The sequence below is a fragment of the Ylistrum balloti genome, unplaced genomic scaffold (assembly GCF_031769215.1).
Source record: "Ylistrum balloti isolate Yb309-2 unplaced genomic scaffold, AGI_CSIRO_Ybal_v1 Utg369904, whole genome shotgun sequence".
In the NCBI taxonomy this organism is placed as follows: Eukaryota; Metazoa; Mollusca; class Bivalvia; order Pectinida; family Pectinidae; genus Ylistrum; species Ylistrum balloti.
The window spans coordinates 144747-164848 of NW_026782030.1; the positions used below are offsets into that span (position 1 = coordinate 144747).

Consider the following 20102-nt stretch of genomic DNA (forward strand, 5'->3'; position numbering starts at 1 on the left):
TCAATACTTGATGAATTTTTTATTTTCTTCTTTACAAATATTCTCATACATCATTTACATATCACAAATTAGCACTCTCACACATAAGTGAAGTCCATTTAATGTTCATGACTTAAACAGACATATCTCCTCAGCCTTTCATGACTCTAAAAGAAGTACAATCCTTCAAAATCTGAAAGAGATTGAGTTAGCTAGTAGTGTATCTTCCAGCACTGAACATGTTATACACACCTTAGTAAATTACTCTGCTGAACAGATATCTAGTGTCAGACTGACTAAGTCTGAGGGCACTTTTCCCAGGTATTCATTCAACAGGATTTTCTAATACTGAAAAGTCTGATGGCATCTTTCCTGGGTATTCATTTAACAGAGGATTTTCTAATACCGATAAGTCTGATGGCATCTTTCCTGGGTATTCATTTAATAGAAGATTTTCTAATACTGAAAAGTCTGATGGCATCTTTCCTGGGTATTCATTTAACAGAGGATTTTCTAATACCGATAAGTCTGATGGCATCTTTCCTGGGTATTCATTTAATAGAAGATTTTCTAATACTGAAAAGTCTGATGGCATCTTTCCTGGGTATTCATTTAACAGAGGATTTTCTAATACCGATAAGTCTGATGGCATCTTTCCTGGGTATTCATTTAATAGAAGATTTTCTAATACCAATAAGTCTGATGGCATCTTTCCTGGGTATTCATTTAACAGAGGATTTTCTAATACCAATAAGTCTGTGGTTCATTTGGATTCTGTTCGTCCTTGATACCCATAGATTCCATAATGTCTTGTTCAAATGAGACCAGTTTTGGTTCAAATGTTATCTCAACAACATCTGATTCAGCTGTATCTCTATTACCCTCTGAAAAAGATCAACAAAAATATGACTGGCATGCAAATACTTGTCTCATGTAGATAATTATGTACCCTTATTAATTTCTTCACTTTCTTTCTACAGAAGAGCTGACTTTTTATAATATCAGATTTTATTTTATCCCGCTAATCAAAAAAAAATTTCATGTACCAAATTTTCACTATAAATATTAAGTAATGAAAACACTTTATCATGATATAATCCCACATGAGATAATGGTTATTATGGTATTCTTTTGGCCAAGATCCAAATTTTATAAGTCAAAATCTCTGGTAAATCTCTTGTTATTGGGTGTCCCTAGTATGACACTAGGTACTGCTCGAGGTAGCCCAGAACACTTGTCCAAGTATACGTCAAAACTCGTTTCACAATAAGATGACTGACAGACAAATTCTTGTCCCATAAGTTTACTTACTTTTATAGTTGCTTTTCCGAGCACCTCTTTCAAGTACAAGAATATCTTGTTCATCCAGGGGAATGGGAATGATTCTACCCGTTCTTTTCGATACTCGCACCTTTTCTCCTTCCTCTGTGAACCGCCATTCAAATTCTGTTGGTTTTCTGAAAATTGAAATGGAAAAAAGAGACCATTATGGCTTGTAATACTCTCTTGGTTTAGTTGAAATTCCTTTATCTTACCTAAATGATTTAAACCTTTTCCCCTCTTGGGCACCGCCCCTCCCACCTCGTTTGGGCAAAATCAATTATTCCTACAAGAAGAGTAAGATTTTAAAGTGTTTGCTCTATTTCCCCTATTGAACCCCATACCTCCCTATACACAATTGATTCCCATTCATCCAATGATGCTCTGACCAAATTTTATCAAAATCCACATTAAAAACTACCAGTAGTACCACTTTATAGAAAACAAAGTTTATGGACAAAAGATACAATATTATGGCTTAAACTCTGATAACAAAAATATGATGGAGCCTGTGTCATACATCAGGCTTTGTTTGGTTGAAATTTCTTCACCTAAACTAAAGGAAAAGAAATCCTATAAATGTATATCTATTTCCCTATTTGGTATCAGCCCTCTGCCATTGGGGGTCGGCAAAAATAAATTGTACAAATTGAAATAGAATCCTCCTATTCCTACAGAAGACAGATTTTAATGAATTTATTCTATTTCCCCAACGGGCCTCTCCTTCACTCTCAAGGGGGCAGAGATCCACTGTTATACAATACTGTTTCCCCTTCAACAATGAATATTTTAGACCCAAATTCATGCATTCCTACAGGAGAAGTAGGATTTGCTCTTTTTCCCATATTGGGCCCAATGAGCCTAGACCCATCGTTATATGAAATTGATTTCCCTTCACCCAGGGAAGATTTAGACCAAATTCGAGCAAAATCGATCATTTCCTCAGGAGAAAGCATTTCAAAGAACTATCAAATTTCCCCTTTTTCCGCCTGGGATAACACTGTGAATTAACAATGACTAAAAACACCTTCCTGATAAAAGATACTGGTATAATGATTTAGACCTATGCTTATTTTTCATTGAATCATGGTTCATTTCTATAGATGTCATCATATTGATCTTTTGATTAAACAGACAGATTTCTACTTTTTGCAATCTGGATCTGTCCGTCAATATCATGATTAAGAAACAGTAAATATTAAAAGTCATTAATAATAACTTTTTGATCCATATAGCTTTGAAATATAGCGGATACTTTTATTTCAAATGGGTCTTAATTAATTCTGTAAGTTATTGGTGGTGTAATGTCTCACCTATCGGAGGGGTCAACTAAAGCCACTTCTGTGGTCACCAGGAGGGGTTTCTCTTTACATTCACATGTCCCGGGGTGAGTTGTTGAATCGCCTGGTTCATATTTGTGCTCCTGGAAAATAAAAAAATAAAATCTAAATGTATAAATCTTATTTGAGAAGAAGGCCTCATGATGGATAAAGGAATGGTCTAGAAGTGATCTTAGCTATATAATATGTGGGTCAACCTTGACTGATGAGCAGTAAAAAATGCTCAACTGCATAAACTTTAATCCCAACCATTTAAGTATTGAAGCCACAAGAATTCTGGCAAAATAAGGACATTCTAAAAATAGACAGATGGACAACAGATGGCATAAGCTCATCTGTCCTTAGGATAAGGTGAGCTAAAATCCTATGTGTTGACAGATACATGATAAGCTGTAGGTGGTCAACATTCTCTAAGGAATCTTGTTACTTGCAAGACAACCCTAAATACAACTTCAACATACTGCAGGGACATACTGCAAAGAAGACAACAGCAACATCATAGGGTATTTAACATACATATCAAATAGTAGCAACAAGGAATGCATAGTTACCACATGTAAGCCTCGTACAAAACACCAGTTCCTTTCCTTAATAATTTTTATCACATGTCCTTGTTTCCCTTTGTCCTTACCCACCAGAACTTCCACCTGTGAATTATAACATTCATATATAAATATTGATATAAGCTGATACCAACAATTAGACATAAGATATAGATCTGAGATACAAAGACCAACAAGAGTCTTGTGAATATTCATAAAGGCATTTGCCAAATATCACACCTCTTTGTCAAATGGATGGTTAAACTTACCACAGAGCAAGAGATCTTAGATGTCTTATTTCTAATATTAAACTCACATTTTTTTCCAATACAGCTCAAATATATTAGTGTGCTGACCTTTTGTAAAATAATATTTAAGGTTAATATCTTCAAAATCTATGATGGATAATGGGTGTTTTAAATGGCCATCAATGTAGAAAGACCCAAAAAAGGTTAATTATTAATAATATCATAAAGTTAACATTATTTCAACTTTGTTATATCCAAAATATTGAATTATTTTTCTGGATTTAAGCAAATCATGATATGACCATGTTTGATCTGACAAAATCAGTGAGTTGGTGACACTTTGCAACATGAATGAAAAACTCCATTCTATTTCTCTTCATTTTATAGACCAAGATGAATGCTCTGCAGGAAACACGATTTCTTTTCTATTATCAGAAATGTGATGTCAGAATTTCAAAAGTTCTTAATTAGCAAACAGCAGTTTTAGTCAACAGTGAAACCAGGAAGACATCCACAATGTACATCATATTTTAAGTCAATGCTTCAAATATACTGGACAAAATAAGTTAAGGATCATAAATTGTGACCATAATATCTTCAAAAATTCAAATCATGTATTGCCGGTAATTGCACTCGTAGTTTCTCCCATATGTACCTAAAGTCATGTCAAAGGTGAAAGCACGTGCATCTGAAGGTCTTGCCGTTCCGCTCTAGTTAACTATGGTGGTGTAAACTGACTGGTCTATTACTACAGAGGAATCTTGCAGGTTTTGATTCTGTTACTTCTAAGCTAAAAAAAGTTGAATTTGGAAACATTTAATCAATTTGTAACGAAAACTTGAAAAACTAATCATGCGAAGACATTTAAATGATATGGAAGCCGCGCGAGCTATAGGGCTCCTTCAAGCTGGTCAAACTCAACGAAATGTAGCGGCACAGCTTCATGTTTCTCAAGCGTGAAAGCTATATATATTAATCAACGCTGTAATATTTGCATCACGGCACGAGTTAAGTGCTCCTGTCTTGAATTAGTTTTGCTACAAATCTAAGGATTTCATCCCAGACAATTATATCCAAAAAATTGAATTTTATCCAGAGGTCATCGACAATCCAGACATCAATGGGCCACTCATCATTTGAATTGGCAATTACGTCATTGGAGAAATGTTATGTTCACAGATGAGTCTAGGTTTTGTGTTGACTTCCATGACGGTAGGAGGAGGGTATGGAGAACCCAAGGAGAGCACTATGCAGACTGCTGTGTTGTCCAGCATGATCGCTTTGGTGGTGGGTCAGTGATGGTTTGCAGGGACAGTGTTGACTTCCATACAGACCTCTACATCATAGACAATGGATCTTTAACATTCTATTTACACCCTATAGTAAGGCCCATTGCAGGAGTTGTTGGCCATGATTTTATTCTGATGGATGATAATGCTCGTCCTCACCGTGCTCGTGTGGTCAACGACTATCTTCAACGTGAAGCAATCGTTCGCATGGACTGGCCAAGTCGGATCTGAACCCATCGAGCATGCTTGGGACACCTTGCAACGCCGGGTTTCAGCTCGACCTAATCCGCCACAGAACCGCCAAATGTGATTGCTCTGCAAGAGGAAATTTCAGCCACCGACGAGGAAAAGGAGCATGTGCAGACGTTGCAGGGCAGTTATTGATGTCAACGGACAGTAAACTGCCAATTGCAGTTTGAAGACATCCACAATGTACATGATTAATACTTCCTTTAACTTTGATTTCAAGGGTGCTGTTTCAGGGTTATCTGCTCTTGGTAGCAATTACCACAAATGAATTTGTTTTGTGTAATTAAAGACTAAAATGAATGTCTGTCATTAAAATTTAAAATATAATCATATTATTATTTGTATGTAAAACTGCACTGTTTCAAGTTTATGATCCTTAACTTATTTTGTTCAGTATAACAACAGATTTGACAACATCATAGGTGCATATGTATATTTTTGGGACTTTAACTCACCAAATCATCCATAAATATATTCCACTGTTTAATGGGTTGAATTGGGGGTGTCCTCGTCTTTCGCTGGTATACCATTCTTGCTTGTTCAGTCCATACAGGAAACTCAGAATAATACCATTTCGAACTTTTTACTTCTTTAGGAACATTAACCCATCCAGTATGTGGCTTCCATGTTTTGTTGCTTAGGGAATCTTGCATTATTCTCCCTAAATAACGCTTCACATACTTACTGCTATCCTTTAGCAGAACGACTGTAAGTCTCATTCTGAAACAATGATGGAAATGGAATAATGACAAAGATTTTCCTGTTGATAAAGTAAGCAAAATCATTCCTACATAAATTCACCCTCTTTTAATGTTACTACCACATGTCAACAAAGAATTTGATAATTTAATTCAAAGCTGATGGACTGATACACGAATAAAAAAAAAGGAACATCATTGACATGGATACAGATGTACTTGTGCATTAATAAAAAAACTGGTTTTTCATTTGCGTAATCAGCAATACCCTTGTTTTATACCTATCACAGAGGGAATATAATTATAAAGAGCAGATCACAGAAAATTAAAGAAAAACTCAAAAGAGTTTATAATTGTCCTCATTTTCCCTCGACCTATTCAAATGTAATGAATCCAATTCCTTCTCTTTGGTAAAGTCATGATCAAGAGACTAAAGTCCAGCAAACTTGCCTAGTCATACATGTGTACATGTACAATGTCCATGATTATGTACCATCTGCCATCAGTTTTATACCAAGTTAAAATATATACAATAATTTGTTTAAGGAAAGTTTCATTTCATTACATAGTTTTAATCTGATTGTTACACGGATAGAGGAGATTCTAGGATTCAAACCTGGTACCTCTGGCTTATTACTAATCTTAGACTCATTTGATTGAACCAAAGCTAAGATTGGTGTAACCCTGGTAAAATACTAGCCGCAATATACCACTTGGCTAGAGAGAACTTCTCTTTAGCTCGATTGGTTGAGCGTCAGACTAGTACACCAGGGGTCACGGGTTCGATTCCTAGCGGAGGCATTAAAATAAATAATGACCTCTGTTACATTGGCGCCCATGTAGGGACCCGGGAATAGTACTTAGCCATGCCCAACAACAACCATCGCTGTAACCCCTGGAAACTCGAGGACAAGTTATTTCCTGGAGGGGGAGTATGTAACCCTGGTAAAATACTAGCCGCAATATACCACTCGGCTAGAGAGAACTTCTCTTTAGCTCGATTGGTTGAGCGTCAGACTAGTACGCCAGGGGTCCCGGGTTCGATTCCTAGCGGAGGTATTGAAATAAAAAATGACCTCTGTTACATTGGCGCCCATGTAGGGACCCGGGAATAGTACTTAGCCATGCCCCACCAGCATCGCTGTAACCCCTGGAAACTCGAGGAAGAGTTATTTCCTGGAGGGGGAGTATGTAACCCTGGTAAAATACTAGCCGCAATATACCACTTGGCTAGAGAGAACTTCTCTTTAGCTTGATTGGTTGAGCGTCAGACTAGTACACCAGGGGTCCCAGGTTCGATTCCTAGCGGGGGCATTAAAATAAATAATGACCTCTGTTACATTGGTATACATAGTTACTAGGGTTATATAATCTTCCTGTAGGAAATCACTAGCTAGTGAGTTTCTTGGGGTAAAAGTGATGCTTAATTGTGAAAGTACATGGGCACCAATACATATATATATTGATATTTATTTTAATGCCTCTGCTAGGATTTGAACCTGGGACCTATGACTTACCAGTCTGATGCTCAACCATGACAGTTTGAGGTAAATAGAAGATCTCTGAAGCCAAAATAGTATATTGTGGCTAATATTTTAGCATGATTATATTTTCTATTTTAGTGCTGTAGTTATAATCATTTCAACATGACTTGATGACTCCAAAGTGGCATTCAGCAATGTGCCTGTTACACCATAGATTACCATTTAAAACGGCAGTGTGGTAGCATTTATTTCAGCTAGTACCTTGTGCCATACTGCAATATACATATATTATCATAGATATGTATATCAACTGCTCAATTTGCTCATACTGTAATATTTTTTTTTAAAATCCAACGAAATGCCAGTATTTTTCTTAAGAGATCTCCACAAATACAACCTCAAATTCACTCTCCTTAAATGACTGCATATCTGTTTCTGATGACATCACTAAATGGTGTGACAATGCATATCTGTTTTTTGTGTGTATCCATGCTAAAGGGCTAGATTCAAGTTTTTACTGTTTGGTCTTTTTTTTCTCAAATGAGCCATACTTCTTGAAAAACTTCCTTTCTGTATAACAAACTATTTAAATAAAGTTTTATTTTCATCTGTCGGTCTATAATATTATTTCAAATTAGAAATGAGTCTTAAAAAGTGATAATTAAAAAATCATCACTCTTCCAAAATAAGATTAATCCCTTCTGGGATTCTTCCTTAGGACCGATTTACATCAGATGTTTGACAATGTCCAATGTCAGACCCGGGACATCGTTAAACATCTGATATAAATCAGTCCCAAGGAGGAACCCCAAAAAGGATTAATATGAGATGTGCATATTTGGACTTCTGAGGCCAAAAAAATGCAAGGAGATGTGTCATATTGTTTATGATCTTTTCACTTCACAGACAATAAAACTCCAAAGATTGATTGGTGGTTTATTACATCAATGACATGTAAAAATGTGTATTATGAACAAGTAAACAAATTTGCCAATGAAATATATACGCATACTATTTTAAGGTGCATGGACTTAAACACATTATTCTCCTTTTTTGTATTTTTGGATCATCAGGATATGTTACAGCAACTAAAATCTTCCGGTTTTGAGGTCACGCAGGTCAATAATCTTCGTGATATAGCTTTGGCCGGTCCGAAATTCATAACGCTCCGGAACTGATGTCGCGGCGACAGATACACGCACATGTATACAATGTTGATATATTAGATTGTAATGAATAGCTACGCCAATTGTCTAGCTAAATCCACTGAAAGATATTTATTATAAAAATCAATTCTTAAACATACCTAAATTGCTTACCTGGGTTATTCTGATTTAAATACCGTCTGAAATAGTACAGCTGACTTAACCATCACCAAAAGCACCTTGATGTTTACAGGAAATAGAATTATGATACCTTATTATCTCCCTTGTCTTAAGGTCCGTTCGATGAGGGCCTTGTCGATGGGGTCTGCCGAGAATGCACTGATCAAATTGCGGAGACTCAAATGGGATTTTCCCCGTATACACCGACTAAGCACGGTTTCGTATTAAACATTTTCAACATAATGAATATTTAGAAGAATATTTTACATGAAGTGTAAATTTCTATTGAGTTATATATAAAAATAATCCTCAATACTTCATGGCTTCACTGTCCCATGAAGTATCGAGGATGATAATTAAGTATGTAATTAAGTAAACACCATTGTTAGCAAAAGGTGACGGAGTAACTCCCAAAAAGTGATTCGGTGATGAAGCTAAAACCTGAAACCTTGACTGATCTATCTTTCCTTATGACCAGAAGTTCAATAACCAAAGTATAGACATTAAAAGCATCATACTGTTTATAGTATCACCGAAGATGGGGATATATAAGGTATCATCACTGAACAGGGTATTTATCAGAAACTGAAAATAGAAATTTAAATTCCATTACTGACATCATACCATACGTATATACGTGTATACTATTTGGGAATAACGGGATTTTTCGTACCACACACAATATGATTGTAACGCATACCAGGGAATTTTCGGGCGTCCGACAGATAGTTCCGTAATAAAGTAAATGTAGTACAGCTGCTAAACAGTCCTAAAGTTATTTCTATAAGTCTGCGCGTATACTTACGAGTATACAGTTATATGCTGTTTTTCATGGATATCTTTTTTCACCAACGACATACGTATACGCGTGCTTACATAAATGTATATAAATGTATTTATATTTATATAAATAGATATATATTTGAAACGGTCGTCACACTATAATACTAAGACTATCCAAATTAGTACATTTTATACTTTGTTGGTCAATAAGCTATTCATTTTGTGCACTTTTACGTTACATGTACTGGGGTTAATTCCCTTCCTTTGGCGGCGACAGTAGGTATTTGATAAAAAAAAATGTCCCCCCCCCACCCCCCATCAAAAAAAAATATATATCAATAAACTACAGCTTGCATCTTCGATTCCTGCGTATTGATACGAACTTCCGAATGAGTGTTGTGAACTAATGTCATGTTATTGTAAAGGACATGTGCTGTAATTTGAGAGATATCACAGATGAGTTTGGTTGATAGGTTAACAAGATTTCCGTCTTTGTGACTCCTCCCGTGTCCGGGTATCATCTCACCGACGTATATCGGTGTTCTAGCGACGTGAGGGAGCGACCTGCACCCCTCTCAGTGTGATGGAACCGTCTGTAGCGGTGATCGCTTCATTATTCTAGTTTTGGTAGACGGTTCCAGAGCTTAATAATCAAGGGCGTAGCTAGCCCAGCAGAAATATGTAAGTCCAGGCGGGGGGTCTGGGGCAGCCTAGGAGAGATCAGGGTGGTGAAGCGCTCCGACGGAAAATGAATTTCATGATTACAAAGATGTTTTGAAACGTTTTCTGAGACAGGTTTTTTTTTTTATTTAACAACAAACTTCAACCCCTGATTAAATAAAAGACTTTATTTTGTCGATCGACGTCTGTAATCCAGAGCCTTTTTCATTTTGAAAATTTACACTTTAACAACATTATAATCGGAAACGTTGAAATGATAGGTAGAAGTAGAATAGTATGACGTGTATAAAGTTCCGGAAAGCAATGCACTAGGCCTAGTTATTCAACAATTTTCTATTTATATGTCTATTGGACACTCTGAATATGTCTTAAATGTGCCATCTGGTAATTACAGCTGCTATATATATATATTCCAATCGGATTTTTCACTAAACGAAAATACTCGAAAGGTTGGCTAACAATATCTGTAGTTAGATATTTAATAAAGTAAAACCCAACAGACAAAGAAAAAGGTGATTCTTCGGGTTTAGACAATATATACCGTCGTTCTATGGACGGCTTGTCTATTAAAGACGTGTTACAGTATATTATAGCCTCACAACTTTAAGACTTCGAAAAGCGTTGTTTTTCATTTCGTCAAAAGATCAAATCATGTCATAACGAGATCAAAATATAGCTTGTGACGTCACAATATATTATGTATCTACGTATGACGTCATAATTTACATCCTGAATATCAACAAACATTCGCACGATTTCTCAAAGACTTCAATAATGGGCTGTTTTGCTTTCCTGGAATGTCTGAAACGTCGTAGGAAACCAAAAAATCCATCCTTACATGACCGAAGAAGAAATGGAAGGTATACCACTTCAAGTACCTTGTGGTAAGAAGTACTATCGACTGAGACTTGCTCCACCTCCACGTGGACTGAAGATCTTATTCACCTTCCCCATTTGCACTAGAGACGTAAGAGGCACTTGCTGGATCAAGGACAATGACCCAATCTACCCATGTCCACCACCACCACCTCCAAGTCCTATTCCGGTTATAGCCGACCCTGAGCAGCCACCTTCTCCGTTACCTGCTGAAGCCGATTCTTCTTCAAACTAAACGACCGCATACTCCGCCCTGGACTTTCGTCTCATCTACTTGTACAATATCTGCCTTGAAGCTCAAGCTCTCTATCTATCTCTCACTGTCTAACATGGAAATATTTGCTGAACAAAATGACGAAAACACCTAGAATAATTTAAAACAATACTTTCATGGACCGACACTTTGTAAGCTACAAATGGTTAACTGCCAAAGACGAGATAGAGGAATTTTTCTAGAGCGAGCATCCTATGTGAAATAAGTTGGTTGCCTTTCATTTAAGGAGACGAGCCAGAGCCCGGAACAATGTCAGTGGTATTCGGTTAAAATGGACTGAGAATATTTACTTACATGTTTATTTGTATTTGAATGTAAGATATACTTATTCAATAAATATCATCTTTGTAAAATATATTTTATCGTTTTTTATTCTTATTTTGTGTATTTCTAAACGACTTCACAAACGGGATCAAACAAACTTTGTATTTCAGTATAGAATTATAGATTTTGCAACCGCCTTTCTTCCGTCCGTCCTTCTGTCTGTGAATAAACTTCAGTTTACTTGGAGGAAACTGAGAGAAAATGATAATGCTTTATCCTAACTCAAGAGGTTTCAGAAACCGAAACGAAGAGTTTGAGGCCTACCTAGATTCGGTTTGTGTTCGGGTAATTTTGAAGTCCATAATTCTGATGGTATATGGTTTGCACCAACATACATGATTCTCCGGTGTCGCCATGGATAAAAATGTTGCCATAATTTAAATTTAGTTTCATTTTTATTCGTAAAAGGACGCTGGGGTCAGTTTTAAATCTAACCCCATCATAGTGACGGCTATATATGGCCATCTTTTGCGAGCTAAACAGATTTGTAGTGTTGACCGTCTCATCTCTAATTATCCGCCCATTTATTACATATGCGTCATTTAACGTTCAAGGCTCCTGCACGTTTGACTGTTGATTTTGACGTTTTCTCATGTGTTACCTGAAAACGTTTCAAACACGTTAATGTGATATAGGAAAGTTCTGCTGAGAAAATAGCGTCAACGCCATGTATGGACATACCACCACTTACTGGTCTTAAAATTTCATCTCGAAAACAAATGTAAGTTAAATTGCCATTCATCACAATAAGTCTGATCACCCATTGCCGTACATAAGTGAACTCCGTACTCCCATATTATTTTTCTGTTCTGTTCTAGACCTACTCCAGTTGATTAGGAAATTAATAACTGTAACAAGATACACGCTAAAAAAACTACATAGCTGTCGCATTTGAAATATAGAAAAATGACTATGGCTAAAACATAAGACCTGTAGATATTTCCTGGAAGCTGCTAGAAATGCAATCAATACTGCTCTTGGGGCGACATGGGTTTAACTCGTGTGAAGTAAGTCAACTGACAGAGGAATTTTTAAATATTCTTTCTACGTATTAGGAACTGTGATAATTCAAGGGTATTGCAGTTACTTCACTGGTGGTCCTGTAACATTAGAGAGTCCTGAGACTCTAGTGTTTGGTCTAGTCTCAGATACAGTTTAATCGATGTCGTAAATGCAAATGTATCACACCGGCTATCAATGCACAAAACTTAAATTAAGGAAGAAAATAAAAGGTGGCACCGGAAATATCTCTGTGTGATGATTGCAATGAATTTAATTGTCACAAACTATGTACATACCGAACTTTTAAGTTTGAACCAGTCGTCAATGATTATGTTAAATGTGTTCATGTTAAATGTTAATTAAAACCTTTACTCAATTTCAGATGTGGTTCTTTGCCTCTTGTTATGGAAAAGTGTAGTCACGCCCGACCAGTGATTTCTCTTTACAATATATTATGTAAATTATGTAATTCTGATGTAGAAAATGAGGATAATGTTCTTTTTTAATGGATTATGTACATTATGAAGATCTTCGATCTATTACTTCATATAAAGCAATTAATTTGTGTGAATATTTTAATGATATTTATTAACAAGTTTAAACAATTCAGATATATGATTCTGGAGCCAAATCTTCAGAAAATTTTGTCAACCCAACTTTGTCTTATGTGGAGGAAGAGAAAACATATTTTCCATATTGCATTACATTGTATATAGTTCGGCATCGAGTTATTTAAACTATTATAAGGTTTTCATGAAGCAAGTACTTACTGGAAGTGTCAGTAGCTATAATGTTTATGTCATATTTCAATATGTAGTTAAGTGTCTAGTAAGCTAAAATTTTTGACTGGGCACATTTTATGATGTATTGCGTTTAAGGAATAATGCAAAAAATGTGTATTTTGTGCTTGACATTTAAATAAAAAATATTTTGAACTTTGAATTTGCTTCCTTTGACTGCGCTTCCCAAGCTTGGTATGACACAATTACTGGGTCTTTAGCTACAACACACAAGATAGGTATAATCTAATTCCTGTTCACAAGCCTAGACTTGTTGCTCATATGCAGTACTATTATCGCCTACACGGGGGAATTCCCTTACGTACGTATTGTGTACGTACATATGAGTCCTTAGGTAGGCGTATTAAAACTACGGCGTGCGAGGCCAGTATGGAAAATAGTTTCAGGAAACCAACTCATGGCTTGACAGAATCAAGACTTCACTTCACAGCGAGTGACCACGACTGTGGTCAAGGATTGCTTGACATTGTGGACAGGCGTCAGGTTGACCGGTTTCGAGGGAAATTCTACGTTGTTACGACACCTATCGACGATGTTGTGAAATTGTACAGACTAAACAGTGCACTGGAATCGACAGTTTCCGATATTGGTCAGTACTGGTCACCGATTCCACCAGATAATTACAGACGAGTGGACAATTTCGGTATTCCTCCTACGATACCTCGGTCAGACGAGACATATGATGATATTGTAGACGATGTATTGATTGTGCCTAAAGGTGTACTTTTGTTTGAAGGGTTCTCTTCAGTAACGACCCCAGCGGACAATGATGGTCTATTTCCAGACAAAGTATGGCAGATATTCATTCCAAAAATAGTGGTAACACCACTACTTAAATATCAGAGAGGACTGGTCAGTGGTCAAATGACTAATGTTAGTGGTCAAACCCTCTTGAATAAGATTGACAGAATACAAACACAATTAATGAATGAGTGGACAAATAAATACTTGTCAAATATTATCTCCGAAAAGAAAATTGACATTGCAAACCTACTAGTGAAAGGCAATAATGTTAGGAATCTCCCTTGTGAAATAAGGAATCTCCTGCCTACGTTTCAGTGTGGTGTGGTGCAATCTTGCCGACCAGTCTCTGGCTGCTACACACTACATGATGAAATGATGTTACTCCCCAACGGGTTAACATGCAAATGTTCATTGACCTTCACATTAGAATATGACTCTGCTATCACGTCACGTGCACGTAGCTCTGCTCGTTGTTACAGGATTAGATATGGATGGAATGTTTAGACATACATTGAAACCTGAGCGTGGTATACGTTTGTATTTATATCATATGTGGAAGTGTGACATAATATTCTTCAACAAAAAAGTGAATAATTGATGAAATTCTATCGTGCAAGGAGTTATATTTTTAGTTGTAACACGGACTTATTCTAAGTCGTTGAATGTAAGATAGAATTCATAATATCATGTTTCATGTCTGTCAAATAGAAAAAAAATATGTAGTTTCATATAAATTCTTCCTCTTCCTTAAAACAGGAAATATCTACAGATCGTATTTCTTAACCATAGCCACTTTTCTATATTTTATTGACGATGTAGTTACCACGATATTGAATATTTTACGTTCGCAACCCCAACCTCCCTCAGGGAAGCGAAAGTGAAAGAACGAATGAGTTGTATTGTAAATCTTCCTTATCACTCCAAGTGTCATGACGTCATTCCATTATATAGCATCGTAACAAAACATTATAAATATAATCCTAATCATAATTTTATGTAACGTAATATACGATTATGCTCATATAACAACCATTTCAAATTATATAATATGGAAAAAATAAAGTTATAATGAGCTCGATGTTTCGTATTTGTTCCTCTATTCTAGACGTACAATGTCATAGCAAGTAAACACTTTGAAACTGAAAAGATGTTTGGGGGGGGGGGGGGGGGGGGTGGGCAAACAAGTTTGATTGTCCTCGACATGTCTCAGGGGGTCAGTGGTTTGACGCCTCTCGTATGTTGTTCAGTGAGGTCCCCACCAGCTGGTTGGTACAAGGACTGCGCCTCAAAATGATCCTAATTGCTCCAGGGCTGATATACACAGTAAACAAGCAAAACCTCAATTTAGTTTATGTATCGTTTTTGTATACAGCGTCAAACGTTTTAAAATGCGACTATGGCCAAATGCCAACAGAAACGGTCGATATTAATTCCCTGATCAATTTCCTCAAAGAGATATTAGCTATAGAGAGGTGCCAATTCAATAAATAGTGAGTGCACAAAAGTCGGTTTGTACATTCACAAGGATAAGACCCGTGTTTTGTATGGCGAAATTGGAAGCCACATGATACAGAATCACACGGGGGAGATCAGTATGGTTCAATTATAATGAGCACAGACCTAGATCTAGGGCAGTCGTACATTTTGTGACTTAATTACTATTTTTTCCCCAATCCTATCCGTGAAATATGTCACGGAAAGAAAATTTATGTAGCAAATTTTAAAATAATCGAAATAAACAAGAAATAGCTAGGCTAGTTACGACGGATTCCAAATTCGTAACTATTTAGTTGTCTTGTGTGAGCGTGTGATATCTTACCGATAATTTTACCCTGTTATGCTTAGTGTTTCCTTTCTGTAATCCTTTAATCTGTGCCAGAACTAGATTTATTTTGGAAGCATAGATCTGATCACACCGACACCGATCGAAAATAAAATTCTCTGCATTATGCAAGTTAGGTCTATGTCATTAATAAGAAAAGTGTCATGTCAGCGGTTTGAAATAGCGACATGGCGTATTTAAAAAATAGATTTTAGGATATTATGTAAACAGCTACGTCGGCACGGGGACTGTTATCGAAATCATGTGATATCATACCTATATTAAGTAACACGTGACACCTATTTTTAGATATCAGCCGTCAGGTTTGTTCTTGCACAATGATGATTTTTCTCGAACGGTCCCGTGATTCGTTGGATATAGTCACATGACATGTATAGGGTATATATTGCCAGGGAGCAAACGTCGCAGTAGTAAGTCCGTGAACAACAGCGATAGAGACCAGAGAAGAAATATCAGTAAATCTAAACACAGAACAAAGGTAAGATTTAAAATTTTGAATAGTTATTAGACATATCTATTATATTTTCAGTCAATCTGTTAGTTCATGTAAACTTTCTAATGGATATAAGGTAGGCTAGTGCCTACTGTTATGTACTGTTGTGAGTCGGTTCATCCTTTAAATTATCCAGACCCGGACGTTGACATCAATGTCTAGACTCCATTTAATCTTTGTTATGTTGAAAAACAAAGAAAATTGATTCGTTCTCTTGGAAAATGTACGATTTTTGTAAATATGAATAGTTTATTTATTCAGTATTTTGCGGTAAGCCAAATGTTTTGTTGCGATTCCCGCCGCCAGGAAAACAAAGACGTTTCTAGAATAGATTTGTTTGGTATATCAACATTAGGCCTACGTGACAGCAAGTGAAATGTGATTCTCAAGACAGTTATTTCGTTCAATTTAGGTGTTGTACTCGTAGAAATAAATGCTTTTTCCATTATTTCAAGATGGCGGAATGTTATTTCATCTGTATATAATTATGTATTGTGACGTCATAACCGGATGCTCGAATCAGGTGATAGGCGAGGTCACAAAGGGTTGTTCGGTATATATTCTGTCCTTTGTCGATATTATCTATAACTATTCTGCAACGGATACCGTTATAACATTTTTTATTCTGCGTTGTTCAATTTTAAATATAGTGATGAGTATTATATACTGTCCTTCAGTTTTATTTGTTTTAGCAAATAGTTTGACTATCCTTGATCTAATAACTAATTTTTTTTTTTATTTTCAGAGCCATGCAGATCTTTGTGAAAACCCTCACAGGAAAAACCATTACCCTTGAGGTTGAGCCATCAGACTCTATTGAGAATGTGAAGGCTAAAATCCAGGACAAAGAAGGAATTCCCCCAGACCAGCAACGTCTCATCTTTGCTGGTAAACAACTGGAAGATGGCCGCACACTTTCCGATTACAACATCCAGAAGGAGTCCACACTCCATCTTGTACTCCGACTGAGGGGAGGTATGCAGATCTTTGTGAAAACCCTCACAGGAAAAACCATTACCCTTGAGGTTGAGCCATCAGACTCCATTGAGAATGTGAAGGCTAAAATCCAGGACAAAGAGGGAATTCCCCCAGACCAGCAACGTCTCATCTTTGCTGGTAAACAACTGGAAGATGGCCGTACACTTTCCGATTACAACATCCAGAAGGAGTCCACACTCCATCTTGTACTCCGACTGAGGGGAGGTATGCAGATCTTTGTGAAAACCCTCACAGGAAAAACCATTACCCTTGAGGTTGAGCCATCAGACTCTATTGAGAATGTGAAAGCTAAAATCCAGGACAAAGAAGGAATTCCCCCAGACCAGCAACGTCTCATCTTTGCTGGTAAACAACTGGAAGATGGCCGCACACTTTCCGATTACAACATCCAGAAGGAGTCCACACTCCATCTTGTACTCCGACTGAGGGGAGGTATGCAGATCTTTGTGAAAACCCTCACAGGAAAAACCATTACCCTTGAGGTTGAGCCATCAGACTCTATTGAAAATGTGAAGGCTAAAATCCAGGACAAAGAAGGAATTCCCCCAGACCAGCAACGTCTCATCTTTGCTGGTAAACAGCTGGAAGATGGCCGTACACTTTCCGATTACAACATCCAGAAGGAGTCCACACTCCATCTTGTACTCCGACTGAGGGGAGGTATGCAGATCTTTGTGAAAACCCTCACAGGAAAAACCATTACCCTTGAGGTTGAGCCATCAGACTCTATTGAAAATGTGAAGGCTAAAATCCAGGACAAAGAAGGAATTCCCCCAGACCAGCAACGTCTCATCTTTGCTGGTAAACAGCTGGAAGATGGCCGTACACTTTCCGATTACAACATCCAGAAGGAGTCCACACTCCATCTTGTACTCCGACTGAGGGGAGGTATGCAGATCTTTGTGAAAACCCTCACAGGAAAAACCATTACCCTTGAGGTTGAGCCATCAGACTCTATTGAGAATGTGAAGGCTAAAATCCAGGACAAAGAAGGAATTCCCCCAGACCAGCAACGTCTCATCTTTGCTGGTAAACAGCTGGAAGATGGCCGTACACTTTCCGATTACAACATCCAGAAGGAGTCCACACTCCATCTTGTACTCCGACTGAGGGGAGGTATGCAGATCTTTGTGAAAACCCTCACAGGAAAAACCATTACCCTTGAGGTCGAGCCATCAGACTCCATTGAGAATGTGAAGGCTAAAATCCAGGACAAAGAAGGAATTCCCCCAGACCAGCAACGTCTCATCTTTGCTGGTAAACAGCTGGAAGATGGCCGTACACTTTCCGATTACAACATCCAGAAGGAGTCCACACTCCATCTTGTACTCCGACTGAGGGGAGGTATGCAGATCTTTGTGAAAACCCTCACAGGAAAAACCATTACCCTTGAGGTCGAGCCATCAGACTCTATTGAGAATGTGAAGGCTAAAATCCAGGACAAAGAAGGAATTCCCCCAGACCAGCAACGTCTCATCTTTGCTGGTAAACAGCTGGAAGATGGCCGTACACTTTCCGATTACAACATCCAGAAGGAGTCCACACTCCATCTTGTACTCCGATTGAGGGGAGGTATGCAGATCTTTGTGAAAACCCTCACAGGAAAAACCATTACTCTTGAGGTTGAGCCATCAGACTCTATTGAGAATGTGAAGGCTAAAATCCAGGACAAAGAGGGAATTCCCCCAGACCAGCAACGTCTCATCTTTGCTGGTAAACAACTGGAAGATGGCCGCACACTTTCCGATTACAACATCCAGAAGGAGTCCACACTCCATCTTGTACTCCGACTGAGGGGAGGACAGTAAATCTAAATTGTATTAGATTTTAATTTGACAATTTTAACTTTAATCGCAGTATAAAGTGTTTAGCTATATATCGATGGCAATAATAAGTTATGTTTGAAATTTCTGTGAATCATTTTTGGACATATCCAGCTAGTTTTTGCCAGACTGCATTATTCAGAATGTGAAGGCTAAAATCCAGGACAAAGAAGGAGTTCAATTTTAATTTGACAATTTTAACTTCGATCGCAGTATAAAATGTTAAACAATACATGGATTGTTGGAACATTTCTGTGAATCATTTCCAGCTAGTTTTGCCAAACCATGTAGTCAATTGTGTTCACATACTATGCTTAAATTAATCCTGTCACTTGACATAGCTATTGATAATGTTAATCAGAACAAATGATTTTTATGCTGTGATACTGGTCTTTGAACCATCGTCTTTCTACGTTTAAAATGTTATATGTTGTCTTATTAAATGCAATGAAATGAATTTAAAGGGTTTGTTATTTTAAGTTGTGGCTTAGAAAATTTTGAAAGGTTATAAATACATGTATTTGACAGCTTTCAGGGTCTTATTTGTTGAATTAGTTATGCCAAAATTAATTTCTTCACAAATATGTGGCTTTGATGTGGAATCCTGTGGTGAATTTCGTAAATTGTTATATAGGTATATTAATCAAAAAAGGAACAAAGGTTGCAGACGGTTAACCACCTTGGATGGTTCAGTAAAAGATTATTGCAATTTTTTGGCTGAATTTTCAAATTGCATGAAATTAATGGGCAAATTAAAGGGGAAGAGAAAAAATGGGAAAGATCATACAATGTACAACTAGGCGTATAAAGCCATCAACAAAGATCAGTTGGTTACTTTCTTACTAGTTAAAAAAAGAAACTACCTCAAGGCAAACTTTAAGGTCCATCTAATGATAAAACTAGCAACTTGGCCATTCAAAAAGACCGATGGTCTGAATACATGATACAGTAATATTTCTTCAAGAGAGAAGGCAACTTGGTTTGGA

General features: G+C 37.1%; 2 protein-coding genes across 2 annotated transcripts; one reads left to right on the forward strand and one right to left on the reverse strand.

Moving 5' to 3' along the window:
• Positions 1-4: 4 nt before the first annotated feature.
• LOC132546670 (large ribosomal subunit protein uL24m-like) lies at positions 5-8526 on the reverse strand. The gene is made up of 6 exons (XM_060210392.1): positions 8469-8526; positions 5423-5687; positions 3191-3286; positions 2613-2722; positions 1291-1436; positions 5-863 (listed from the first exon to the last, which is right to left on the reverse strand). Exons 2-6 carry the CDS (start codon positions 5684-5686, stop codon positions 721-723), a joined length of 759 nt encoding a protein of 252 aa, XP_060066375.1. The 5' UTR covers position 5687; positions 8469-8526; the 3' UTR covers positions 5-720.
• Positions 8527-16182: 7656 nt separating this feature from the next.
• LOC132546673 (polyubiquitin-C) lies at positions 16183-19573 on the forward strand. The gene is made up of 2 exons (XM_060210396.1): positions 16183-16279; positions 17040-19573. The coding sequence occupies exon 2, from the start codon at positions 17044-17046 to the stop codon at positions 19099-19101; it is 2058 nt and encodes a 685-aa protein (XP_060066379.1). The 5' UTR covers positions 16183-16279; positions 17040-17043; the 3' UTR covers positions 19102-19573.
• Positions 19574-20102: the final 529 nt, after the last annotated feature.

Excerpts from the sequence above, each read along its gene's own strand:
- LOC132546670 (XM_060210392.1), bottom strand. The coding sequence starts at position 5,686 with ATGAGACTTACAGTCGTTCTGCTAAAGGATAGCAGTAAGTATGTGAAG. Across the intron at positions 2,723-3,190 it reads TTGTACGAGGCTTACATGTG|GAGCACAAATATGAACCAGG; the intron begins GTAACTATGCAT and ends TTTATTTTCCAG. Across the intron at positions 1,437-2,612 it reads TTAGTTGACCCCTCCGATAG|AAAACCAACAGAATTTGAAT; the intron begins GTGAGACATTAC and ends TTCAATTTTCAG.
- LOC132546673 (XM_060210396.1), top strand. The coding sequence starts at position 17,044 with ATGCAGATCTTTGTGAAAACCCTCACAGGAAAAACCATTACCCTTGAG.